Source organism: Fulmarus glacialis, unplaced genomic scaffold (assembly GCF_000690835.1).
Source record: "Fulmarus glacialis isolate BGI_N327 unplaced genomic scaffold, ASM69083v1 scaffold6569, whole genome shotgun sequence".
Taxonomy (NCBI): Eukaryota; Metazoa; Chordata; class Aves; order Procellariiformes; family Procellariidae; genus Fulmarus; species Fulmarus glacialis.
Window position 1 is genome coordinate 1 of NW_009235103.1, and position 27076 is coordinate 27076.

The window sequence follows — 27076 nt, forward strand, 5'->3', positions numbered from 1 at the left end:
CCTTCCCTCCCTGCCTCTGCCCGCGGTAACTCCAAACTTTTCTTTCTCTTCCCCCTCTGCTTCTTCCCTCCTCCTCCTCTTCCCCCCAGAGACCTGTTATGACAATGGAAGATACTATCAGATAAACCAGCAGTGGGAGCGCATTTACCTGGGAAATACGCTGGTCTGTACCTGCTACGGTGGAAGCAGAGGGTTTAACTGCGAAAGCAAGCCTGAACGTAAGTTGGTGGTCTCTTTTTGTCTGCATCAAGACCCCAGACTGGCTTTTGATGCCGAGTAAGCTAAGCCTTGTACCGAGTTAGATCTGGCAGACCAGGTTTTCGGCTGAAGTTTGGTACTTAGGGTCAGTAACGGATCTACACTCAATTACATTGAAGATCTGGCTTGGGATTTTAAGAAATGCTTTTCATTAACGATGGGCCTGCCACCAGAACCCTGAGCCAAACATCACTCATCTCTCTGGAGGATTGGATCTAAACATAAATTTTGGAGCCAACCTCTTCTTTATAATGAACTGAACTGACTCCTGGACTCGCATGGGGAAGTTCAAATCTGGAGTCACTTTGCAGCTCTGGCTCTGTGCTGTTTGATTGCTTCACCCCAACTTTTCATAGCTGCACAGTGTCGTCAGCTTGTTTAAAAATATTTCAACTTACAACTTTCCACAGCCCCCCCAGCCATGCTGTGAGCTTTCTATAATTGAGTGTAAAATGAGATTGTTTAGTCTTCTGCAGAAAAAGTTTAGGTAACAGAAAGAACTTTAAATGCAATGTCTGCTGGAAGATGCCTCTCTCTGGGATACAATGTAGTTTAGATAATCAGATGTGATCTATCTGTATTTATTGGTCTGAAGCCACTGGTTTGCCATAACTCCTTTATGTTGCTCTGGAGATACAAGAGAGAAAAACTGGTTCCTGGCTGACAGTGTTCATGTAAGACAGATGGGAGCGTCCCAGCAATCTGTTTTGCAAGGCTTGTGTGCTGCCTACCTCGCGGCTAGAGTATTTTAAGGAGTACTCAGTCCCCTTACTCCTCCACAAAAGGGGGTTTAATCTAGCTTTCCTTGCCCTGCAGGGATTCCCAAGTTTTACAGTTTTGACGTCCGATAGCAAGTTTCCCTTATGGCACAGTTAACTTTATCGGTCCGGTAGTGAAGAAGGTTGTTCTGCTGCAGATCTCAAGTCTGGTGGCAGCACTGACATAACCATTCTGTAATCACTTACTCGTGCGCGAGTGTGAACAATTCACAAGTAGTGCTGACTTTGGGACTGCTGTAGAATTTAGGATTAATATACTCAGGTTTTTGCCAGGTCAGAATGAGGAGGATTAGCATGACAAAGCACACAGCTTCTAGGGGATGTTTGCTCCCTCCTGTCTTCTGTACTGTTGCACTTCAAACAGCTGGGATTGATCCTTTCAGGGCACGCATGTCCATGTGCCATGCTCAATGTCAGGCTCACTGTGGGAGGGAAGCCGAGGTTATTCAGCATCATGGGGACCTTGAGGGGAGTGAATTTCACCCAACTTCCTTTCTGCTGTTCCATCCCAGGAAGGAAGAGGAGACTGATATGCATTTTTCCCCAGAAAAAAAGAGCATCCGTGTGAGGAGGCGAGGAATGTGTGTTTCTGTTGACTGTACATGTTACTGGCATGGTTACATGAAGTTGATTTTTCTCCCTTCGTAGCTGAAGAGACTTGCTTTGACAAATACACTGGATCCACTTACCGGGTAGGGGAGACTTACGAGCGCCCCAAGGACTCCATGATCTGGGACTGTACTTGCATTGGAGCTGGACGTGGGAGAATCAGCTGCACCATTGCCAGTATGTAACTAAGAGCCTATTACTAGAGCTATTGTTCCTTAGTGTCATATTTTCCAGAGCAACTTACACAATATTCCCAATGCCCATTAGCTAGAGTTGGGGGAGGTTTAATCCAAAGCCCGTTAAAACCTTGGAATTGAAAGTCCTTGCCCCATGTACATACATTTGCCTAGCCAAATTCCTCTTTTATTTAAGAGGTAGAGTGCTATGTGTAAAAACATAGGCCAAAAATTACTGCTGGTGTCCAGCCATACAGGTTAGTATGTTTACTATATACAAGTGTTGCATCTTCATAGACGCATTTATGAAAGTAGTTTCTTGACTGGAAAAAAGAGTGAGAGTCTGTTCTGCAGCTGGTGAGTCAGAATAACACCATCAGCATTAATGGGACTACTCTGAATAAATAATAAATAAATACCACCTGAGAGCCAGTCCCCCTGTCCTCCAAAAATGTCATGCCAACACTTGTCCCTGAGGGAGCTGGGATTTGATACCCAGACACCAGCTCAATGTGTTTCTGCAACTCCGCTTTCACCAGCCTCACCCATACTTTCCTCTTGTTCCTCCCTCCCTTCCGTTGGTCCTTTCTCCCCAGCTCTCCCTTTCACATCTCTGGAAATCCTTTCCTTACTGAGTCACTGAATTGTTCACAATTTCCCTTCAGTTCATAGTTAGACTTTCTGTGAGCACAGATGAAGATCATTGTGTGTCAGGACTTTTAGACTGAGATTTCAAAGTCCCTGAGGCACCTTTTGAGAAAAGTCTTGTTCTTAAAAGTATCCAGTTTCTTGTTTAAGACACACATGCTGATCCTAGTAGCATTGCCACAGAGGACTCAGAAGCCAGCCATCATTATAGCATGGCAAAAAAATGCATTGAATCTAACAAGTAGAGCTGAAGCCCTTCTGAATTTAATGGCATTTTATTGGGCAGGGATGATAAGTGTTGTAAAAAAAGAAAGAGTCAGTAAGGAAATTGCAAACATAAGAGCAGTCTCATTTCGTCATCATCAGCCTGGTTTAGAGCTCACTGGAGAGTCTCATTGGCTGCAACTGGCTTTGAATCAATCTTCATAACTCTTAGATTACTTGCTTTCATAAATGAGCCAATGAAACATTTTAGTGGCTCCCAATAAAGACCAGATACGTGTTTCTCCTCTTTTTCCTTGGAAGAAGACTTTGTGTTTGCAAACTGCCCTTCACCATGTTTCCCTCCCTGAACCTGGGCCAAGTGGCGGGTCCGGACTGCCTCAGGGCTGTGGGGTACCGGTGGGCTGGGAATCTGCCTTTCCAGGGCAGGGTTTCCAAACCCATGAGGACCCATGTCCCATCGGGGTGTCACACCAAGCACCTCCTTGTTCTCCACATGCTGGCCTGGCCACCATGTCCCTCATGCTATATAGGGACGGCCACAGAGAGGCCCAAGCGGTATCACCTCAGAACAAGATGGAGGCAAATCCTCCCTCAGCAGCCCTCAGGCTGTCAGCGGGGCCTGAGGGAGAAACAGCACGTCCTCAGGCCCCAGCATTCCCCTTTCACTGGCCGGGTCTCAGCTGTGGTTTGAAACCTGGAGGGGGTTAGCTGAGGAGAGAGGACAGGGTCTGGGAGGCTCAGAAAATGGCGGGTGCCAGTGGAAAATGGCAGGCGCCATTTTGCAGGCTGGAGGATGAGGCGGTGGCCGAGGCCTGCCCCACTCCTTCTCCTTGCCACCCACCTCCATGCCAGCTGACCCCCTTCGCCCCTGGCCGGGTGGCCCTTACCTTGTCCGCATGATGCTGTCCCTGGTGTGGTCCCTCACCTCAGCTCCCTTCTCTCCCACTGCAGATCGCTGCCACGAGGGTGGCCAGTCCTACAAGATCGGCGATACATGGCGCCGGCCCCACGAGACTGGCGGCTACATGCTGGAGTGCGTGTGCCTGGGCAACGGGAAGGGCGAGTGGACCTGCAAGCCCGTGGGTAGGTGGCAGCTCCCTCCTTCTCCCCCAGCTCAGTCAGGGTGTATGGCTTCTTCCTCCTCGTCTTCCCTGAGGCATCCTGATGTGGGATAGCCCTGAGAAGATTCATATCCCCTTCCCTCTCACAGCTGAGCGATGCTATGACAACACGGCTGGGACGTCCTACGTGGTTGGCGAGACCTGGGAGAAGCCCTACCAGGGCTGGATGATGGTGGACTGCACCTGCTTGGGGGAGGGCAGCGGCCGCATCACCTGCACCTCCAGAAGTAAGTGCTGGCCTGGCACCCGCCGGCTGCTCCGTTTTATTTATCTTATTTATTTTTCAAATCTGTCCTGCCTCAAAAAGAAAAGGTATTCCTTTTTCTGCCCTGTTGCGAGCAACAGTAGTTTTAGAGGGATGGCTGTCTCCTGAGAAGGGGTGGGAAACAGACCCCTCTGAGGTGAGAGGAGAGCGTCTGTGCGTCCTGGTTGCCATTTGCAATCTGGGGACACGCGGGAGAGCTGGTGATCTGTGCTGGTGACAGAACAGTTGGATTATTTGGAGTTTTAACCTGCTTCAGAGAGAAGGGTTTAAGAAATTCACAGGCCAGCTGAGTCACAGTTGTGCATCCCCCAGGAAGTCAGGGGAATTGCTTGGTCTGCAAAATGGCGGAGAGTTTGGCCTAATATCTCCGTTTCTATTTTTCAAGGTAGGCTCCTGAGGGAGAGTTAGGTGCTTTTAAAGAGAAATAGTTACCTGCTCCAACAGCAGGATCTGCCAGATTAAAATGTCATCTTATTTTTGATCTTTATTACTGTTTAATATATATCTTAGCTAAAACAGGGATTGTTTTGTCTGCTGTCCCATCTTGCTTGTTAGTTTTTCCCACCATTTTGCCTTCAGTGTAAACATGCTTCACCAGCACAGGTGACTTTTTTAGTTTTTATGTCATTGAAGGACATTACCGTAAATATTCTATTTTATTTGTATTTGCAAAGCAAACAGGGCTTTTAAAATCCAAAATCTCGCTTGTTTATCTACCTTCTGTTCCAATTTTGTTAGGAGCAAGCTCTGTTGTGGAGCTATCATGGTTTACACCAGTTGCCTCAAGAAAATTTAACTTTGTACTTTGCCCCTTTGTTATGCAAGATTTGAGAAACTCCTTTAAATTGCCTCTCGTATTCAGTTGCCTCGGGGCAGACAGATAATGGCTTTCTGCTGATATAAACAGCAGACCTGTGAAGAACTAAAACACCAAGGAGGGTTGTGATTAAAACTGAAGGTTCTGGAGAGACTTGGTCAAGAAATAAGCTGTAAAAATCAAACCAGCCTTGACAATATTAAGTCAGTTAAAAACACATGGGGAAAAATCATTAGCTGTCAAATAGGAATGAATAAAACAGAATGTGTTGTTTGTGAATTTTGGAGGAGTTATTATTACTAATAAAAATGATTTGGCAATATCTTTCCTTCCATAACTCAGGTCTGCACTGTTGTATCGTAGGGGAAATTGCAATAAAATGACCTGTTCATTTTTTATTTTGTTTTTCAAATGTAATCAAACAGAAAAATTCAAATTTATGTATGTAAAATGATAGCTGTAGCCCACAAAGTGGCATTATGCTTCAGTATGTGCTGCTGCTACATATCTTTTATGGCCAGCGTTTTCCAGAATCACAGCTGATTTCTTGGGGGACATTTCAGCTTTTTATTGTCTAACTTGAGAATCTGAGTGTCCATAAGACAGATTTTTTTCACATTTGCATTATGAATACTTCACTTATTTACCACTCTTCTGGCAAATACTCAGTTTCTGGTCACTTTAACTACTGTAAATCAGTAATGTGTTTTCCATATTCATATTCTATTCCATGTGCTCTTTCAGTGGCAATCTGGCATGATGCATATGTCCTTCCGCAGTTCTTCATAAATCCGTGTTCATTGATCCATGATTATATTTGAGCCACTGTATCAAGTTGCCCTTAAATGAGACGGTAAAATGTTGTAATGGAAGAAGAACTAGTTAATCCATGTGGATCTGGCATCCAGACAAAAGTAGTTTGTTATGCTGTCCTTTGAACCCATTTACTCAATTCATCAGGGGCTGTGGGTTATTAAAGACAACAGGGAGATTTAGAAAGTCTAATATTCCTGGTATGATATGAGCAGCTTATATTAATTTTACTGGAGCTTCACGCACACTTCTTTTGGAAGAAATGGAATTTAACATATTGCCCTCAAACAGGTTTTAGTTTCTTCCAGCTGAAGTAGAGCCCTGACCTTGAACTGTGCCCTCTGTATACTATGAAATGACGCAGCTACAAAGACTCCCACTTTTAAAAAACAGAAAAAAAAGGACACTAAACCAAGTTTAAGCTTTAAAGGTGTATGCTAGACAGAATGGGCTTAAAATAGCTTTAGAAGTAACTAGTAGGCATGTTTTCAATCCAGAACGTGCTTTTTCACATTGATTTTGAACATAGCTTACCATGTTCACACTGGGAATGTTATGATGCTAATTTTGACAATGGCTACAAAGTGAAATCACAGTTCTGGAAATAAATGGGAATTTTCCCTTAGACTAAAGCATCAGGATTTTCAGATGCTCTCAGCCTATGCAATTTAATGCAGGCTATACTGCATTGTAAGAGTAATAGTAATAGGACTTGTAATAGTGGGCTGCAGAAAATGAGGTGGGCTCTCAATAAAGGCTTTGAACTATCAGTTTGTTTGATAGTGTTGGTGGTTCAGTACTATAAATTGCACGGTGAAGCCATCCAATGCAGAAAAAGCTAACAGTCGTATTCCTTATACAGATAGGTGCAATGACCATGACACCAAGACTTCCTACAGAATTGGAGACACCTGGAGCAAGAAGGATAATCGTGGAAACTTGCTTCAGTGCATCTGTACTGGTAATGGCAGAGGTGAATGGAAATGCGAAAGACACACATCCCTGCATACGACTAGCACTGGTAAGTGGGGCATCATAGTGTGTAAGGTAGGGGGACAAACAAGGAATGGCACATTTTCAATGGTTAGGGTTTGGTTCTGAATTGTGCCATCCTAATTTAGGCATCTAGGAATCTTGTCAGGGAAAGATCGTCAATAAAGGGGGTTAGAGTTCAGGAGATGCTCCTTGTTTGTGCATATGTAGATAAGATTGATTTATACTTTGTTTCCGTGCAGAAATGAGGCTTGCATGTACAGATGTGATTGCCTGCACAATCACAGTGCAGTAAATCACATCTAGAGCCATGCATCCACAGGAACTATCTACTAGCTTTGTCTTGGAAGCATGGCACTTCAAGTTAATATTTGAACTTTTTGTATTTGCCTCAGGGTAACTTTGTTGAAATGTCCTTAATTTAAACTCCACTGAGACCATCTGGTTTCTTTGACAAGATAAATACACCTACTAATGGTTGAGCTTTAAAAACCAGAAATGTCAAGGAATGTATACAATGCTATTTAATACATGTCCATTAGATAGTTTGTAATTTTGGTATGAAATATTACCTAGTTTACAGGTAGCATATTTTTTGCCCAAGGTTTGTTAAAGTCTTCAGGTTCTAAATTCTTTTTTGCGGTTTCAAGGATCTAGGTTTCCTTTTGGTGAATGCAACGTAAAACTTCTCCGTTTTCCTGCAGTACCTACACTAAATTTTTCTTGGTAAATGACCTTTAACTGTTCGGTACCAGCAGGTTAACTTCAAACTCTCAGAAGGTCTAAACTTCAAAATGCACAAAGCTTCAAGGGTGCCAGTATTTTGTTTCCATTAATATTTCCCCTATTTGAGCAGAGCTGAATTTGTGGAGATTCCTGTGGGAATCATTAGCAAAAATTTCCACAATATATACAACAAGCCTCTTTGTCTTTCAGTATTACTCCAAATGATAATGGACCAAAACCTTTGATTCAGAGTTTAAAAATTCCAGAGTAAATGAATACATTTGTGTTTTATTTTTCTTTGTGAAAAATGAAAAATTCAGAATGAATTCTTTTTGCCTTATCTCCCTACTTCCTTGGTAGTTTTTTGTTGTCTTGTCACTGATCTTAATTTTTCTATTCTGGATTTCCTTCAACTAAAAAAATTTTTTTTAAAAAATTGTTTTTAAACAATTCCTCTGAAAAGCAATTGATGCTCTTAATCCTTTCTAAAGCCACTCTACAGTGGTAGAAACCAGAGGCTATCATTAGCAGAACTGGGAGTTGTTCTTTTAATTTTGAAGTTTGCTAAGTGGAATAATTAAAATATGTCTAGGGAAGCTAAGAGAGTTGTGCCTTCGATCTGATGGAGTGCTTAAGGCTTTATTGTCTCAGCATTTAATTGAAGCATTCTGGTTTTTAGCTTTGCATGTAACATCTCACTTCTCTCCCATGTTCTGCTGCAGGATCTGGCTCTCCTAGCATCACAAATGTGCAGACTGCGTTGTACCAGCCCCAGCCTCAACAGCCCCAGCCTCAGCCGTATGGCCAGTGCATAACTGATAACGGAGTGGTGTACTCTGTGGGTATGCAGTGGCTCAAGACACAGGGCAGCCAGCAAATGCTTTGTACCTGTCTGGGCAATGGAGTCAGCTGCCAGGAAATAGGTACGAGTTTGTGTTTAGTGCCTGTTCAGTCCGATGAAATCTTTGGCAATGCCCTGCAGTTTAATTTCGAAGTAGAATCCTTTTGTGCATGTGTCAGAAATGTCTTCTGAAGAAGACGTATTGGAGAAAGGTGCAAGGAGTGAAGAAATAGTTGTTTTGGTTATTTGAAGCCTGGTTCTGTAGGGCAGAAACATTTCCCAGTGAGTTATATATAACCTGCTGAGGGAAAACTGAGCCCTTGGGGAGCAGCATTAATAACTTTATTCAAACCGAGCTGCAATAATATATGTTTGGAAGAGAATGTAAAAGAATGACACAGCTGCGGGGCTAAGTTGTCTGTTGGTGTGTGTTGGCCCAGGTCCGTGGCAGTCAGTGTGGGTTCACATCAGCCAGCAACTTGGCTCAGAGGCTCTATTGCTGTTTTAGAGCCCTAAGATTTGGGGATTGCTTTAAGCCAGAGTCTAATGCTGTGATTTGCTTATCTTAAAGCTGTTACCCAAACATATGGTGGCAATTCTGATGGAGAAGCTTGTGTTCTGCCTTTCACCTATGACGGGAGGACTTTCTATTCCTGCACCACTGAAGGCCGCACGGATGGGCACCTCTGGTGCAGCACCACTTCCAACTTTGAGCAGGACAGGAGATACTCCTTCTGTACCGAGCAGAATGGTGAGTTCTTCTCAGAGGATCTTCACATGCTCATGACCCTCATGCACAGACGGAAGAAGGAGCAGAGAACATAGGGACAGGCTGCCTGAACAATTCCAGTAGTCTGGAGGGACTCCAGGCATGCCTCAACAGCAAGGCAGTCCTGTGAATGGAGGGCTGCCTGGAGTCAGGGCACTTTTGTGATCTTGGCATCTTTGGAGGGTGCTCAGGGTGATACAGGTGTAGCCTTTGAGTCCTGTTCTCTCTCCCCTGAGCTGACCTTAGAACAGGAGTACCTCATCAGGATAGAGCTTTGGCCCAAAGGATACTTAGACTTTGCCTTTGCTTGGCTGAATTGCTAAAGCAATGCCCATATTAGGCTGCGAAGAGGAGGATATCCATGGAGTACAGTTTGTGCAGTCCTCTGTCACTCCCTCCGTCCTGACTATCTAGCCAGGTTGCCATATATAGCAGTAATCTTAATGTGATTTGTGATCACTGATCAAGAGCCGGTGCATGACTAATGCGGCAGCCTTCCCTCTTGTCTGTGGATGGTCAGTGTTCTCTTCGCAGCACAGATTTACCTGTGTGGTGGCACTTCCTGGAAAGCCCATCAGACGTCCATGGAACAGTATCCAGGTGGCTTCTCTGGAACCTGACCTTGGAGAGAATTTTTCAAATTCCCCCACAAAAACACTGCTTCTTACTCTGCATAGATTTTTTTTTTTTTTAACTCTGTTCTACTTCAGTTGTTTTTTCTGATAAAAGTCAAGCCTTTCTCTGCAGTGCATACAATATTCTTTCTTTTTTTAAAAAAACCAAACAACCCAAAACAAAGAAACCCACTGTCCCCTGTCCACACACACCTTCTTGTTTTAGTGAGGCTTCTTGTGATATACTGTGGGGAGTGAGAAATACCAATATAGAAAAACCTCAACAAATGCCTCCTTGTTCTCCATTATTTGTAAAGCAGAGTTGCTCAAGAGGTGAGTAGTTAGGTAGATTACAGCCCTCTTTCCACTGCTGCTTGCAAAACATGAAGCTTCCAACCTGCAGGGAGGTTTTGACTTGTCCTGTTGTACATAACTGAATTGTAACGCTTTCCTGAGGACTAAGGCTTTACTTTAAGCCAAAGGGCACAATTGGGTAATAGCCTCAGTGAGATAATACAGGCACGCTGAGAACTGTGAGTTCATTTGATTCCCTGGGCCTTGGCACAAGGGGCATGCAAAGCCACTTCCCAAACACAGTAAGCTTTGGTTTTCCCTATTCCTCAGGAATTCCCATGGCTGGCTCCACAACTCCTTCCAAAGCAGTGGTTGAACTGAGTTGACCTTATGCAAGGCTTATGTTTCCAGATCTGAAATAATTAAAGCCAAAAAAAGAGGCCCGTGGATAATATACAGGGTACACGTGGGAAAAAATAATGCTAGTGGTTTGTTTTTCAAGCTCTTCCCTGTATGCTAAGGGAGAGTGCAGGCCTGATTTACATCTGTTTTCTTTTCACTTTCATAGTTTTGGTCCAGACACGTGGTGGCAATTCCAATGGTGCTCTGTGCCACTTCCCCTTCCTGTACAACAACCGCAACTACACTGACTGTACTTCTGAGGGACGGAGAGACAACATGAAGTGGTGTGGAACCACTGAGAACTATGACGCTGACCAGAAATTTGGTTTCTGCCCTATGGCTGGTAAGGCTGAGAACCATAAAGGGATTATGAAATACCTATAAGTGGTTCTTTGAGCTGGAAAGTAAAGAGCTGTCTGTCGTTCGTCAGTTATTAATGACTTCCAATGAGCTGCATCCCAGCCCAAAACCCCTTAAGGCATTTCTGAAGTTTTGTTTTGTCCTTTTTTTCCCCACTGCTCTCTTCTAGCAGAGACTTAGGCAATGCCAGGAGAAGGCAATTGTTGTTACTCCTTTGCTACAAGCCAGTGGTAGTCACGCTTTTCAGCTGGTGCAAACTGGTGTAGATCCATTAGAAAGCATTGGACTGTAGTGCTTTATAGCAAGTGAGGTTTTTATCTTGCATCTGTCAAAGCTTGTCCCTCATGGCTCATCACTTCCTCTTGCCTGATCTGTGGTTAGGAATAAGTCTGTACTTGTAATATCAATGTGTTACCCCAAAAATGGGAGTAATGTCAAAATCAATATTGTGGTCCATTCCTACAACCCATGCACGTCTCCATGATGTCAGGAGGGGACATGTGGGAGGGAATGTGACTACCAACTCTTCAATGAAAGGCTTTTTGTAACTAATGGCAATATAGCATCTGAGCCCTTAAATAGCTTGTGGAACACACGGGTCTTCAAATGGCTATGTTCATATAAAGGCATGTATGTAACAAGAACTGATTCTTTCACACAGCACCCCTTGGACATTGTACAGAAGCTATTTCTAGTAGCTTTCAAAAGAAGATTAAAATGAATGAACCCCTACAAGGGATCTGCACTTAGAGAGTGTCATCACCCAGCAAAAATGCTATTCGAAATTGAGTGGGTGCCTAAAACTGCAGATGCAGAAACCATTACACAGTATGAAGGGCATTGCCAATGGTCTAAGCCCTCAAGATCTTGTTAATTCTGGCCACATAAAGTATCCTCTTGCTTTCTTCTCAACCAGCCCATGAAGAAATCTGCACAACCAACGATGGTGTCATGTACCGTGTTGGGGACCAGTGGGATAAACAACATGACATGGGCCATATGATGAGATGTACTTGTGTAGGAAATGGCCGCGGAGAATGGACTTGCATTGCCTATTCCCAGCTCAGAGGTACTGATTTTCATGTTGGTATCACCACTTCAGTCTAAGTGTTTGAAGGGTGGGAGAAGTTGGTTTGCTTTTCCATCATTGTGAGTTCGAGCCCAGGCTCAAGAACTGTATGTTATCAAGCTTTTCTTTGGAGTAGAAAGGGAATCAGAGGGACTACGTGAAATTCCTGTCTTGTTAACATGCTGGAAAAGTACTGTTTCAGCCTTTGCAGGCTAGCAACAGGGGCAAAACTTGATGAGCTTAATCAGGAGGTATCCCTACCTCCTTTTGTCTACATTTTGGATCAGCACCACTGTGACTTTACAGTGAGCTCAGCACAGGCACCTCCCCCTCTCAAGAACAGACAAAACTCCAGACTAGTCTGAAGTTTGAATGCAGAGCTGTCCTGTTTTATTGTTCTGCAGTGAAATTTTCAATTCCTCTGTGCTGGATTAGCCCTTTGCTGGCTAATGTATATGAAAAGGCAGGACAGCACTGAGATTACTCTTATTTATTTACTTATTTATATGAGTGGTCCAAGTGGAGAAGTGCTTAAGCAATACCAAAAAAAGAAGACTTAAAAGCACAGACATTCGATCATCCTACAGCTAGCTCACAGCACTGGCTTCATGTCTGGAAAAGGCAGGGGGGTTGCTGTTAAGCAGCCAAGAAAGGACTCTTACCACCACTGCTGAAATGGGATATAATTTATAGGGAAAGGCTCACTCAAGGGCTTTGGGAGCGTTTTTTTTATGCGTTTACTTCAGAACAGTGAGAAATGCACTGCTAAAAGTTCTGGTCTGTGAAACTCCTTTTTCCACATACACAGCTAGTTCTCCGCAGTTTCATTCAGGAGTTAGTGGTCTTTCTTGATGAGAGGGCGTAGAGATACTTTGCTTTTTCAAAAGGCAAAGGTTATCTGAGTAGAGCTGTTTAAACACAGCAGCCAGGAAGGTCCTTAGCGCCCATAGGAGGGTCGGAGCACTGCTCGGTTTATCCTGACGCCATGCCCGTGGTGTGGGAAAGTATGATGGGGAATGAAGGCCTGGGATTAACTGAGTCACTTCCCCAAGGACAAATGGTCTGTGATTGATTCCGAAACTGAACTTGGGTCTCTTGGGTCCCAGTTAACAAAACAACATCTTCTGGGGTGGTTTTCCTGTTTGTTTTGTCTTTCTGCTCCTCGGTGTGATTAGACTGGCATTAGGAATTCTGGGCCAGATCACAGATTGCTTACATCGCCATTGAACCTAATAGACGGATACCATTGTACTTAAGCATGGGATCTGGTTACTGTGTTTTGAGGGAATAGTAGATTAGGAAGTACCAGTAGCATCTGGATGTGTAATAGATTTGCTCCTATCTTCAGATTACTGCAAAGTGTAGCAGAGATACCCGGCAGAATAACATCATGAGGATGTTTGTACCTCTTAGTGGTATCTTTATGAATTTGGATTAGCCCTTTTCTCCTTATGGAGTTCTAATGATTTCAGACAGTACTCACCAAGGTATTCCAGTCTAGATTTTCCTAAAAGGAGGTAGTGAGAGAGTTAGTGTGCTATTTTATATTTTCTTTCACATGTGGAATATGTCACAAGGAAGAACCAGGCAGTTCTGTAGTTTGAGTAATGCATAGTACTTTGGACTGCATCCTACAGACCTCTTTTCTGCAAGTGTTGCTTATTTACACACTGCTGAGAAATGAACTCGGGAGCAGTGGTATGTATGCAGCACTAATCTGTGATGATCACAGATATCAGGAGGGCTCCCTTTTGCATGAATGGAGCTTGTCATGGTCAGTCTCTGTAAGCTGATCAAGAGGAGGGAACGATGTGCCAAGCAGAAGGATTTTGTCTTAGCGCTTAGAGCTATTGCTGACAAAAGTGCCTCTGCTCTTTCTCAAACAGACCAGTGCATTGTGGACGGTATCACCTATGATGTGAACCAGACCTTCCACAAGCGTCACGATGAGGGGCACATGCTGAACTGCACATGCTTTGGCCAGGGCCGGGGGAGATGGAAATGCGATCCTGTTGGTAAGTCACCAGCTGTTCCTGCTTGCTAAACACAGACTGTGGCTGCGTAGGAACTGGTTATGGTATAGTGAAACTGGTGTGTGAATTTGGACCCAGTCATTGCCCACTTTCTGCCCTGAATTGCACAACTGCAAAAGGAGAAGTAACACTGGCCTTGCTGGAGGGTAAGTGAAAGGGGATTCCTAGTTTTAAGGAGATAAGCTTGGGTTATCAGACGTGCCACAGAAGAAGTTGATGATGATGCAGTAGTAATGGATTGTGGCAAAATATGTCTTAAAATGTAGCAGGTTGTGGTAACAGGGCATATTAGCCCCAGGCTGGGGTGATTTGGCTGAATTCTGGTACCTGAGCTGTCAGCCTAGCAGGCAGGGCTCTCGGACTGAACGCTGATAATATGCAGCTAGGTACTGGTGGTAGAATCAGTTTTCTTTCCTTTATCCTAAAGTCTTTAGGTCTCCTCATTGAACTGAGAAGGGAGCACCAACGTATATTAACTTACCTTGGACTAAAGTCATTTTTTTGGCTGCCCTTTGTTCTGGCAAAGAGAGAAAGCTCAGGATGAGAACACGTGTTAATAGCACTCTGGAGGTTAGCTAAAACCATCATGGTTCTCTGCAGGAATGAGGAGATTTCATCTCTTCTGCCTCTCCCCCCTTCCCTAGTGAACCTTGATTGGAAGATAAGACCTGGCTGTTTGGTTTGCAATTACTAAATCCAAGAGAACTTCGAACTATTGCCAAGAAAATCTGTTAGAAATTACTAGTGGTTAAGTTCTGCTTTATTTACAGTAATATCTGTACAGGTTTACTGGAGGAACTTGGATTGCAAAGCTCCTGAAAATTACTACCGTGAAAGAAGGGGAGGGGGGATGATTTCAGCTATCTGTAAAGGTGCATTCGGTTTTAATTTTGTGGGCTCTCTCTAAGCAAGGCTCCTTGTTGTTGTTTGTCCAAGCAAGCATAATGCTAGTTCTCACTGAAAATATCCATTGAGCCAGAAACACAGGCATAGGTCAGACTAGAAAGTGTACCGAAGCGCTGGTACTGTGTTGTATTTACATTAGCTAAGCTGATTTCAGGATTTGACCTGTCCTCCTTTGGTTTATACAATAGTAAATCTGGAAAGACTCTGCTGAGAATTAATGGGTCACTTCGGACTTATAAAGTATAACTGAATTCTGCTGAAGCCAGTAGGAATTTTGCCATTGATTTCCTTGAGAGCAGCATGGTTTAAGCTTTGGATGAGAGATGAACTCCAAATAAATCCTTTCTTGAAGGAACACCCCATTGACTTCAGTGTGAAGCTTGCTAGGTGGAGGGCCTGTACTTAACAGTATCTTAAGAAATGCATCACAGCTGAATTAGCCTCTTAGTATCTAACTTAACACATGCAGTGATATATCAAGAACCTTAATTTGAGATTCAGTTTCTGGTGGCACTTTCTTTTTATGTAACTATGTTTGCAAATAAACATTGGTGTAACATTTCTTTGTGTAAAAGTCTCTTGTGACTTACACTTCTGTGTTCTGCATAGATTTTTCACTATGGTTTCAGTAACACGTAGTGGTTAACCCTCTCTTTTGTGCCTTTAGATCAATGCCAGGATTCAGAAACCCGTACCTTTTACCAAATTGGAGATTCATGGGAGAAGTACGTCCATGGTGTCAGATACCAGTGCTATTGCTATGGTCGTGGTATTGGAGAATGGCATTGCCAGCCTCTGCAGACCTATCCTGGTAAGAAACACAACAGATAACCAACTCATAACCAACGAGGAAAGCCATCTTTCCACCCCTCACCTGTTCAGATTTCTGTACATTATTCCTTTTGATTTCCTTTTTAAACAGAACCATTTCCCCGCCCCCACCTTGGCAGACACAAACAGGTGTCATGATTAGAAAGAAGGGGCCAGGCTGTTAACACCTATTCCTGAGGCCAGGGTTAGTTTAGAGAATGACTATCAGTTCACACAACAACTTGGGTTTACATTGCCTCTTGGTATTTAGCGATATCACACCTGCAACCTTCAGTTTCTATTGCTTAAAACTCTTACGTGTGTAGTCTTTCCTCTTCCGCTCACTACAGAAGCAAAATCCACCATGGAATGAAGCATTTTTCCTGATCAGTACCCTGAAGAAATCAAATATTTGAACTTTCGTTTGCTCAGTCAGTTCCAGGAAATCTTTGTAGGGACAGGCAATGCCTGTTTGTTGGCTTGTTCTGTTTCAGTTCCCTGAACAGAACATGATAAGGGGAACAACTCTACTTTCCCATCTAAAGTTGCAACTATCACTGTCTTAATCTGAATAAGATAAGATATTAGGGCTGTGTTGTGGCTTCCCTGTTGGGAGGAGAAGACTATGCTCAAGTCATTGATTTCCCAATCCATCTCTGAGCATAAATGTGGAGGAACTGTGTAAAGATCAGATGTAGCAGATTCAATGCTGAGTTGATTCTCTGCTTTTATATTAAGATAGGTTAAGTTAGTAGCTACAATGTATTTATCCCCTAAATGCCCTGCAAGGTAAGAAAGGGAATGTGAGGCTCATTCAGAAAGAGGGTTTTAATATAGGTGACCCTGCTGTAGAAGGGGACTAACCCCTTTGAAGTCCGTTGCAATTAAATGCTTCACATAAATAAGGTGAGTACCTCTTCTCTGAGATTTGCTTCACGCACATCGTATAGAAGGTCTTTGCGACAGCACCCTGTTGAGCCTGACCTATACCCAGCAGCGTTGTCCATGAACTGACTGCATTTCTGTCCGTGGCCATACAGCTAGTGAGCCAGAGACAAGGGAATAGGACACTTGACAGACAGAACTAGACTTTACTTTGGGGCAGCGAACTAAGGTGGGCAAGAATAGGAAGCAGGCCTTCTTTGGACTTTTTTTTCCTCTGAGTTTCTTCTTGGGGCTTGCTGAGCTTCATTGACTCCTGTCAGACTGCTTAAAACAAACATCTCCCTTAGCTATGTGAAATATGCATGCCTCCAGACTGGAGACCAGGGCTTTGGGCTTCTTTAGACACAAGAGTGACTGAAAATGTGTAAATAAACCAAATCTAATGTTTCTGAATGTAGGTTTGGGGTTAGATGAGCTTTGAAATTTTCTGCCTGAGGGCACAGGTTTGTTTGCCTTGAAGTCCCGTTAAATATGGAGCGGGTATATATGTTACACAGTTGTCCAAATAAATTATAATTAGAAATGGTGGGAGTGGAGGGAGGGTTAAAGTATTTAATGGCTAAAACAAGACACTTTTCTGCAGATTCCAGGCTGTTCTTCGCTGGGATTTTCTGAGAACTAACACAAGCATAGTGCTGCTGAGTGTTCAGTGAAACCTCCCCAGCAGGGCTGGGAGGGACTGAAAGGAGAACCTTGGGATCATAAAACCTTCCCTTCTCTATTAGAGGACTTTATGGAGAAAATACGCCTGAGCCTGATCTGGCTAAATGCAGTTGATAGTCTTAAGTATTAAAGTACGGCTGAACTTGTATTTTCATGAGTTTATGGGCCTGATTTATCTCAAGGCTTCCACCAGCCCTTCTGGTGTGGTTTGTGTGTGGAAGACATGCCTCACTGCCTGTGGAGTGCTCCACAGAGTCATGAAAATTCAGTGTTTCAAATCAACTGATGAGGAAATTTAGTAAAATAGTAAAAGATTAGTGTCTCTTTGCAGGGTGTATTCAATGTCAGATCAGGAATTTGCCCTCACCGTGCCACAAGATCAGACCTGGATTGGGCAGATATTTCTCGTCTGTTTCCCTGCTCCCAGGGCAGAAGATAGGAATTTATGAAAGCAGTTTGTTGCTGAGAAGCTCACTCTCTTTGAACAGTATAACTTTGCTTTGCAGACTTTTTCTATACTAGACAGCTCCAGTTTTCTATTTCATTGATAACTCCCAGGAAATTAACCCAGACAGCATAGGTTAAGTCCCCCACAGAATACATTCTAATTCATCAGTTTTCTAAGGAGCAATGAAGCATTACAGATAGAAACACAATATGACTTACTTCCTATGTATAGAAATAGTATTTGAGCCACACAACTTTCTTGCTTTTTGATGACTCCACAACAAAGGCAGAAGAAAAGCATCCCCAGTACGTAAAAAATGGGAATTCTTTTTTTCAGGGTCGACTGGGCCTGTTCAGGTGATCATCACAGAGAGTACAAATCAGCCAAACTCCCACCCCATCCAGTGGAACGCTCCTGAACGATCTCACATCACCAAGTACATTTTGCGCTGGAGACCGGTGAGTGCCACATTCATCATCATTCATTCATCAAAAATACTTTATTTGGCTTTTTCTGTGTCCGAAAGAAGTGGCTGACAAGATTTCAGCAAACTTGAGTTGCTAACTCGGTGTCCTTGTCCTGTCGAGGTCAACAGTTACTCTGAGGATCAAAGATAACCAGTGCTGTATAAACACTTGATGTTTTCCTGCCCAAACTTCACTGGTCACTGTGTTCATGAAGTATCTTATTAACCAAAGCACTAGCACAGTAAGCAGACAAGTTCATATCCTTCTTCACTTTAAGTAATGTAAATCCTTGTGGAAGCTCCCTCATCCTAAGAAACATTGTTTTAGTACCATGTGCATATCCAGAGACAACTGGGATAGATTTTATCCTATTAATGAGGAGGTAGAAATGAGTAGGATATGAAGATAGAAACAGCTAGCATAGGATTAAATAAACAGACATTTCCTATCTTCTGTGAAGTCTAAACCAAAGCTGGTTAACCACTGCTTGTTGGCTCCTTCATATTTGAGGAATGATTCGTTTTAACCAATGTAGATGAGTTGTGTTACAGTTCCCCTGAGTACAGCTTTACAAAAGACCACTTAATGATTAAGAACGTTAATACCTCGATGCTGCCTGTTATTAAGAGAACAATAAAGGCCCTGATCCAAAGCCATTAAAGGCAGTCAAGTCTTTTTACTGACTTCAGTGTATCTTGGATCAAGGCCTGAATGAAATGGACTTTAAAGCACTGGAGTACAAACCTCAGAGGATGGAGCATTATTTTAGAGCTTCCCATAGAGTTCAAACGCAGGGTAGAAGGGAAGCACTTTTCTGTATATTGTTTTCAGATGATGGCTTAGAGTGTTATTGTGAACAGCCTTTAAATATGCATTTTCCAGCCATTCTTTCATGCTTTAATGCATTTTTGATAAAGGAATGAATTTATTGTATGTATTACAAATAATGCTCCTTTTACAGGAAAAAGTTCAAAGCTAGATTGTTTTTCAATTTTTCCCAGTAAAACTTAATCACCCAAAATGTCATTAGCCCTGCTTCCTGGCATACCTTTCTCATTTTCTTTGACTTGCCTCTGTGCGTTAGCCATTCGAATTGCACCTGTGTTTGAATATCACCATGCTTGGTAACCATGTAGCAGGTTAGGTCACTAGATACCTCTGCTTGCAAGCTAAGGAGTCTCTCACTATTTGGGTGTCCTTGTTCTTGCAGAAAAACTCTGGAAGGCAGTGGAAGGAAGCCACCATCCCCGGCTACCAGAACTCCTATACCATCTCAGGTCTGAAGCCTGGTGTGATATATGAAGGACAGCTCATCAGTGTTCAGCGGTATGGCCACAAAGAAGTCACACGCTTTGATTTTACCACAACCAGCACCACAGCAGTGACAAGTAAGTTGAACAGCGGGGCATCCAGAAAAACCTGATCTCCTTCACCTAAGTCTTTGTTTCATGCATCCCAGTTAACACAAAAGTAGCAATAGTTAATTAAACCTCTCTTTCTTCTCTCTTGTAGGCAACACTGTTTCAGGAGAGACAACTCTTCTTCCTCCTGTGGTTGCTACTTCAGAGTCAGTCACTGAAATCACAGCCAACAGCTTTGTTGTCTCCTGGGTTTCTGCTTCTGACACAGTTTCTGGATTCCGTGTTGAGTATGAGCTGAGCGAGGAGGGCGATGAGCCACAGTACCTTGGTGAGACAATATTTAAGTCTACTAGACCAAAGCATTGCTAACAGTACATCGCTGTTTTCTGTGACAATCAGTATAGCTAGTGTAAATAGTGAGGATCTCGCTGTCTTTCAGTATGATTCAATTAGGATAGCAGGACTAGCTCAGATTAAAAGCTCACTTAGTTCATTGTCCTTTCTCCATCAATGGCTGTAAGTTCATTTCCAAGGAAGAGTGTGAGAACAAGCCAAGTATATAGCAATGCCCCCTCAGAATACTGTCCTGCGGAGGAAAACTCCCTGAGCCAGGGTGGTGGATTTGTAATAACTGTGGGTAGATACATTTATTCTTTATTCTTTTCAGTTCCATGAATTTGTCCAGTCTTTTTTTCCTTTTGAAATCCTGTAAATTTACTAGCTTCCACAACATCCTGAAGTAAGCAGCAGTGCAAATGAAAAGAAAACCAAACCTATTTTTCGAACCTGCCTCCTGGCTAATTTCCCTTGCTATACCTTTGTCCTTCCATCAGAATGGACAGAGAGAAATCTTTCCCAAATGCCCTCTCTTGGCTACTTGTCATCTCATGGATGTCTGTTCCAGTCCGCTCTGTCAGTTGTTTTGTTTGGATTGAATCTTACTCATCTTTGATAATGTGACAACCTAGCTAAGCCAGGAAGCTGGTTAAAGGCACTGGGCTCAGACCTACGAATTGAATCCACTTTTCCTACATCTACTGTAGAGCCTGTGTCACCACACATAATTTCATCTTAACTTCTTTTTCCTAATTTCCTGTCTTAACAATGGTAATAGCAATATCTCATGGGGATTTGAGGTTATAGTAGCTATTTGGACATGAGTATGATAGAAGAACAACATGAGAAAAAGAACAGTAATCCTCTGACCTCATAATTCTCCCTGGACTGTTGCTCCCCTGAACTCACAGGCTTGGACTCATAAGCAGAAGTGGCTTACACCGGGACTGCCAGCACTGTCACCACCTTTGTTGTCTGCACACTGGCTGCCCAGACAGCTGAGCTGTGTTGTGAAGCAGCTCCTGAGCTCATTTGTCTACAGACAGAGGTTTACAGGCAAATTGAAAGGCAATTCCCGGTTTCCCTTAAGATGCTTGGCTTCGGTCTGGCCAGTAAGGAGCTGCTTCATGGGGAATTTCCTACATCTGGCATGTAGGTGGACATCTGGGGGAAGGGATGGGGGAAAGAAATTCATCAGCCCTCATGCTGTCATTCTTCTCCACTCATGAGTCAGTCTTTCCACATAACTTATTCATGTGAAAATTTTTCCATATATTTCTGTATTGAAAATACAACAGTCAGGGTATTAAATGAATACTCAGTTAGCTGAGATGGCTAAATGCCAGCGGTGTGCGGGGGGCTGCTGCTCAAGTTGCCCTGCCATATCACACGTCAAGCCTTGCTGTCCTAGATGTTGCCTGCTTGCTGAGTGTGGAGACCTGTCCCAACTCTCCACACAGCTTTTCTGATGTGCATTAAAGACACAGTGCAGAACAATTGCTGTTTTACTGCAGGAAGACTGTGATTCAGCCCAGATTAGAACAGAGGTCTCTGTTCATTTGGAGAATTATTTCATTTGGAGAAAGCAAGAAGATAGAATTGCTAAGGCAATTTTTTCTTTCCTGCCTTCCTTAGATCTTCCAAGCACAGCCACTTCTGTCAACATCCCTGACTTGCTTCCTGGTCGCAAGTATATCGTTAATGTCTATCAGATCTCTGAAGAAGGAGAGCAGAATCTGATCCTGTCTACTTCACAGACTACAGGTATGTGTCTGTGGGTGTTGCTGCACTTTGAAAGCTGTTTTTATTGTTTGCTCAATAAATTTGTGTTACCTCTTATCCTCACGCTTGCTGTCCTCCTCTGTTCATTCCCTTAAACAGCTCCTGATGCACCTCCTGATCACACCGTGGAAAGTGTAGATGACACATCAATTGTTATTAGCTGGAGCAGACCACAGGCTCCAATCACAGGTTTGTCTAATTGGAGTGCACCTATTTTGCATTGTTGGTAGAATCTGAAATCTAGGTAAAAAAGAAAGTAAAGTATAACTCTGGGACAGAGGGTGAGTGCATAATTCTGCCCAGGCTGAGAGACCAGCTGGAAAGCTGGATTTGGTAAAATAAAAACAAGCCTCATGACCTTCTCTTTGTCACCCAGACCATCCCATAACAAGCATGAGAACTGTATAGACCCTAAATCCACATGTCAAAGCTCAGAAATATTCTAATCCAGGTCAGATTATGCTTTGTAAGGCATTGTGAGTGTGCAGTCTGTAGATGGGATGTGAGCAAAGGCAAGCCACAGGTTCTACTGAAGTTCAGGACTGTTTTCGTGAAACCTCAGTAGGGAGATCAGTTTAGTTCTCGTTTCTAGCATTCCTTGTGCTGGCTTACTGATTGTGGTTAAGAACTATATATATCCCTCTTGCTTTAGGGTACAGAATTATCTACACACCCTCTGTGGAAGGCAGCAGCACAGAGCTTACCCTGCCTGACACTGCAACCTCTGTAACACTCAGTGACTTGATGCCGGGTGTTCAGTACAACATCAGCATCTACGCAGTGGAAGAAAATCAGGAGAGTACTCCTGTCTTCATCCAACAGGAAACCACAGGCGTCCCACGCGCAGGTAAGGGTCAGCATGTTCTGGATATCAGTCACTGAGTTTTCTGTTAGTACATAGAGCCAAATGACAATGCAGGCTCACATTGCTCTAGCTAAATGAATCCTTAAATGGACTCAATTCTGATTTTTGTCATCGTTGTTGTGGTTTTTAATTGTAAATGTCACTGGTATTGAAGTTCTATAGTAAAGTCATACTCACTTACGAATTGACACAGTCAAGCTACTACTCTGCATTAATAGGGTTGTAATTCCTAGGGATCAGACTGCAGGCAGGTCAAAATATTGGTCTTGCATTGTGTCTATGGAAAAGAGAGATCAGAGTTTCCGAAGTTGTCTTAAGGGGATTCTGCTAATAGATCTTCTTAAGAGCCTGGTAAATCATTTTGCCTCAGTCCTTGGCCTGCAGACGTTTAAGGTTATGTACTCGGACACCACAGCACAAATCCAAATCGTTCACCTGACTTCTCCCTCTCCCTTTCAGTCCTAACCGTTATTTTCCAGTGCAGTCAGTGGGGATGAGAGATTGCTCAGCATTGACTGATGTGCCAAAATAACACCATACGATCTAAACTTGAGGCACCCAGAATTTAAAAAACTACTGGTTTCAGGGTTCTTAAATTATCCAATTGGGGCTGAATAGCCAAACCAAAAGAAAAGATGTGGTAGCGGTGGAATGTGATGGTCCTGCAAGTTGCAAGCACATGTTTGCAAATGGGAATTTACCAGGAATGAACTCAGCTCAATGATTTTATGGTTTGGCATCTGTATCTTCCAAAAATGTGCATTGGTTAACCTTAGGGCAGTATCAGTCCTAATCTGAAGAAACTTAATTTGAACATAGGAATTCAAGGGTGCAGCACTGTGGACCAGCACAGAGGAACTGGATTTTGTCTTTGACTACAGTAAGGCCAGATCAGCCCCTGTACTTGTTTAATTGTAAAAGATGGATTTTAAGTTAATTACAGACATTCAGAACATGCCATGGGTTTTGAAAACCCTCTCTTTTAATTTTAAAAGGAGTTTCTTGTTTCCAATCCCTGGAGTATTTTTTTTCCCCTCAAGCTTTTGGTTCTGCATATACTTGAAGTTCTGTAGCATATTACATCTGGTCTTTCAGTTCTCTTTCTGTGACAGCAAGATACCTTCTGTGACTGAAGGCATAAAATACTTAAAACTATGTAGTGACATTTTGAATTGTAGTCTGCTTGAATATTGTCTGGGAATGTGTGTATACAAGTTCGCAGTAAGGTTACCATGACATTTTTAATTTTGTAAATGTTCTTGGGCTATCCGTTCGTTGTTCAATCAAAATTCACTTCTTTCTTCCATGTAAACCTATAGCTTCTCCTGTCAATTGCTAAGGACTCCCTCTAACACTGTTCTGTCGCTTTGCTTTCAGATGAAGTTCCTTCACCCAAAGATCTGCAGTTTGTGGAGGTTTCCGATGTCAAGATCACCATCATGTGGACCCCACCGCAGAGCCAAGTGTCTGGCTATCGAGTGGAAGTGATCCCTGTCAATCGCCCTGGCCAACATGGCCAGAGACTGCCTATCACCAGGGCCTCTTTTGCTGAAGTTGTTGACCTGCTCCCGGGAACAACCTATCTCTTTAAGATCTTTGCTGTGAGCCATGGCAGGGAGAGCAAACCTTTGACTGGAGAGCAAACCACCAGTAAGTGTCTTTCCTTCATGCTTTTTTCAACCTTTTGAAGTGCATAGTTCTCTGTCGCTTAGAGAAATACATAAACAGAGCACTTAAAGTGCAACAGTTATAGCCCAGGAGGTATCCCATAACTAGGATGACAGGGCTGGGAATTCATTCACTCAAACAATGATCTCTTCAGCAGATTTATCCTCCTCCAGGGCTTTCCAATGGGAGTTTAACTCTCATGGCACTTTAAAACAATTTCATATGGCTGGAATTCAACTTTTTTATTACTGACTGAGAATTGATGAGCCCTGCAGTTCTTTTACAGCACAGATTGCAGCCTGTGATGGTGGTTTTTTTTTTTTTTCCTGAGGATACCTTAGGGCAGATTTCAGCATGACTTAGGAGCCTTGCTGAGATTATTCTGAAAATCCCTATCTCCTTTCTGACAGCTACATACCTATTTGGCTCTACTCTCAGCAGCAGGAGTTCTGCATGCACATGTAAGGACAGGCCTTATCATTAAAAGGACTGCATTTCAGCTTTGCCAGGTCAGGCCTGGCTTTCCACAGGCTGTCTCATCCCCCCCAGTGAAACCTGGGGAACTGGTTTGCAGTGACCTCAATGGACTGTTGACAAGAGCCATGGGGAGCATTTATTTTTCAGGAAGGGTCATACAGGATCTCTCAGAACCCGATTGCTAATGATCTGGTGGCAGCGCAACACGTCACCAGTGTAAGGCAAGATGACAAGCAAAGTACGCAGTCTGTCAGGCATTGCTTTTTGCTTTGTAGAAGCGCAGAGAAGAGAGGAGCAGTGGCTGGGCAAGATGTAGGCTTTCAGATGGAAGAGGAGGAGTTTAGCATGGGTTTGAGTGGTTATCTCCATTTTTGATCCGAGAGAAGCAGATCAGGTAGAACCTGGGATGCGGTTCATTTGAACAGATCCTGTTTATTGGGCAATAGAAGGGTTACTCGGTGTTTGTGGTGTTCTTTGACTGGGTCACGTTATTCAAAGGACCAAAATTCAGCTATGCGCATCTGTTGCTGTTCCGATACTTTTCAGTAAATGAGAGCAACTTTTGAGAATCCAGCCCAACTCTTATAAAGATGAGAGGGAAGGAAAAGAAATGGGATAATCTGTGAATATAGCCATGCTGTTTGAGAAAATACTTTTTGCTTACATCTGTAAAGTTATAAGCCATAAATAGTGCCTCTCCCTCTTACCATGTCCCTTGATTATGCAGGGAGAACGGGATCCTTGTCTTTGTCCTTTGACATAGGTATCTGATTTGAGTGTAACATATACGGTGTGAACACCCTCCCTCTTCTTTCAAGTGAGGCTTTCTAAAGCGAGGATGCGACTTAAGAGTTTGAACTCCCTTGGAAGCATTTAGAACAATGACTTAGTTCCCAGTTAGATCTGTAATTCTTGTGGTTGTTTTCAGAAGCCTTGGCTAAGTGGAGAGCCCCTCTGAAAGTCCACACACAGAGGTGTACATTGGAGCATAGACATTTGATTCAGACAGCACAGGGCTAGTTACAAATGTCTGGAATCATTTTCCATAGGCTATGATCATCCGCTTAACTGCTTTGCCTAAACCACATTTCAGAAAGTATTCACATAAATTGCATCCTGTAATCGAAAGTCCTGGGAAACAGAAATCATTCAGAGTTCCCAAGGAAAACCCTGCAGCAAAAGTCTCTTCCCACGGTGTAAATGTGATTCTCTTTTTGGCCTTCCGTTAAAAAGCAGTCTACAAATAAACTCTGAGTGTGTGTGTGGCTTTTTAATCTTCCCCTTTTTCCTTTAGTATGGGGAGAGGAAGTGATAAAAGCCTAATAGGGCTGGCAAATTAAATTGTGCAGAAAGGAACTGACTGTAGGCTACAAATTGGAGGAAGATACAATCCTTGTCAGATGAGACTTAGCACAGATCTAAGTACCAACAAGAGATAAAGCTGACTTTCAGCCCGTGGGTTGGAGATGGGCCTAAGGAGGGTCACACTCATCCTTTGTCTTTTAGATCTCCCCCATCTTTGGAAGTGGTGGAAGAAGGAAGTCTTTGCTTCCTTTTCCCTCCCTCCTCAAAAAAGGAGAAAACAACTGGGGAGAAAACAAAAAGGACAAAACCTGCTTCCCACTGAATCACTGGGAGAGTGAAGAAAACATTAACTTCTATCACAAAAATGTTATTTACTCAGGGGGAGAAAAAAGCATTTGCCATCAAAAAAGAGCATTGATGGAACCTCTCCTCACTGCTCTTAAATTCAACATATAATTGAGGCCTAGGAAAGGTGGGGAAACTCGCCATGTAGACACTATTAAACTCTTCGCTGCAGCCAGTGCTACCCTGCCTGCTGCGGGGGCAAATTGCTTAAGTGTCTTTCCCCCTTTTGAGCCTCATCTTGTCTCAGCCAAAGGTAGTGACATCTCTGCCATTCACTGGACTCCAGTGCTGAAGAAGCCGTGTTGCTTCAGCCTCTTGTTTATGTAGTTTTCTGGGTTATCAGTTTCAGCAGCTTCCCAGAGGTGGTGATAAAAAGGGGAGGAAGCCTGATAAAAGCCGTTGCGTGAATCCCATGAGAGAGATGAGCATGCTTAGAATTGTTGTATAGTCAGTTCCATGGTGTGATTATTTTTAAGTAGATCTAGGAACTGGTTTTCTGCAGGAAGTTGCTGACTGTTACTTATTTTTACATTAAAATGATAAAGTGGGGGTGTTTTGTTTTGGGAAGGGATTTTGAGAGGTCAAGGAGTAGGACTGGGCAAAGATTTAAAAGAATAAATCTTTTTAACAAAAAAGGGCTAAAGTTAGGTTTCCGTGCTTATGCTGACAAGTCTAAACTGAGCTGATTTTTAAAAAATGCTTAGCATTCGTGAGAAACTATTGAAATTCCTGAGTGCGGTTGGGTTCATCTGTCTCGCCTCAGCCGTTAGCCTGACTTCCCCATGGGATGGCACGTATGACAGCGACCCAAATCGGCGCAGCCCAGAATGCGCAGGTCTGCCTGGCCCAGCATATTATCGGATGGCACTGAGGCATGGATATAGTT

At 43.2% G+C, this 27076-nt stretch overlaps 1 protein-coding gene across 1 annotated transcript in view; it reads left to right on the plus strand.

Moving 5' to 3' along the window:
- Nucleotides 1-89: 89 nt before the first annotated feature.
- FN1 (fibronectin 1) overlaps nucleotides 90-27076 on the plus strand; it is a gene marked incomplete at its 5' end in the record, with an annotated part of 53875 nt that continues 26888 nt past the window's right edge. Inside the window, 18 exons of the mRNA XM_009585878.1 lie at nucleotides 90-218; nucleotides 1686-1823; nucleotides 3647-3778; nucleotides 3906-4043; nucleotides 6574-6732; nucleotides 8153-8353; nucleotides 8843-9022; nucleotides 10517-10693; nucleotides 11627-11779; nucleotides 13666-13794; nucleotides 15386-15529; nucleotides 17921-18042; nucleotides 19262-19439; nucleotides 19564-19740; nucleotides 21384-21512; nucleotides 21630-21719; nucleotides 22183-22377; nucleotides 23773-24045. Of these exons, the coding sequence (XP_009584173.1) occupies nucleotides 90-218; nucleotides 1686-1823; nucleotides 3647-3778; nucleotides 3906-4043; nucleotides 6574-6732; nucleotides 8153-8353; nucleotides 8843-9022; nucleotides 10517-10693; nucleotides 11627-11779; nucleotides 13666-13794; nucleotides 15386-15529; nucleotides 17921-18042; nucleotides 19262-19439; nucleotides 19564-19740; nucleotides 21384-21512; nucleotides 21630-21719; nucleotides 22183-22377; nucleotides 23773-24045 (2844 nt within the window). The remainder of the gene's footprint in view (nucleotides 219-1685; nucleotides 1824-3646; nucleotides 3779-3905; nucleotides 4044-6573; nucleotides 6733-8152; nucleotides 8354-8842; nucleotides 9023-10516; nucleotides 10694-11626; nucleotides 11780-13665; nucleotides 13795-15385; nucleotides 15530-17920; nucleotides 18043-19261; nucleotides 19440-19563; nucleotides 19741-21383; nucleotides 21513-21629; nucleotides 21720-22182; nucleotides 22378-23772; nucleotides 24046-27076) is intronic.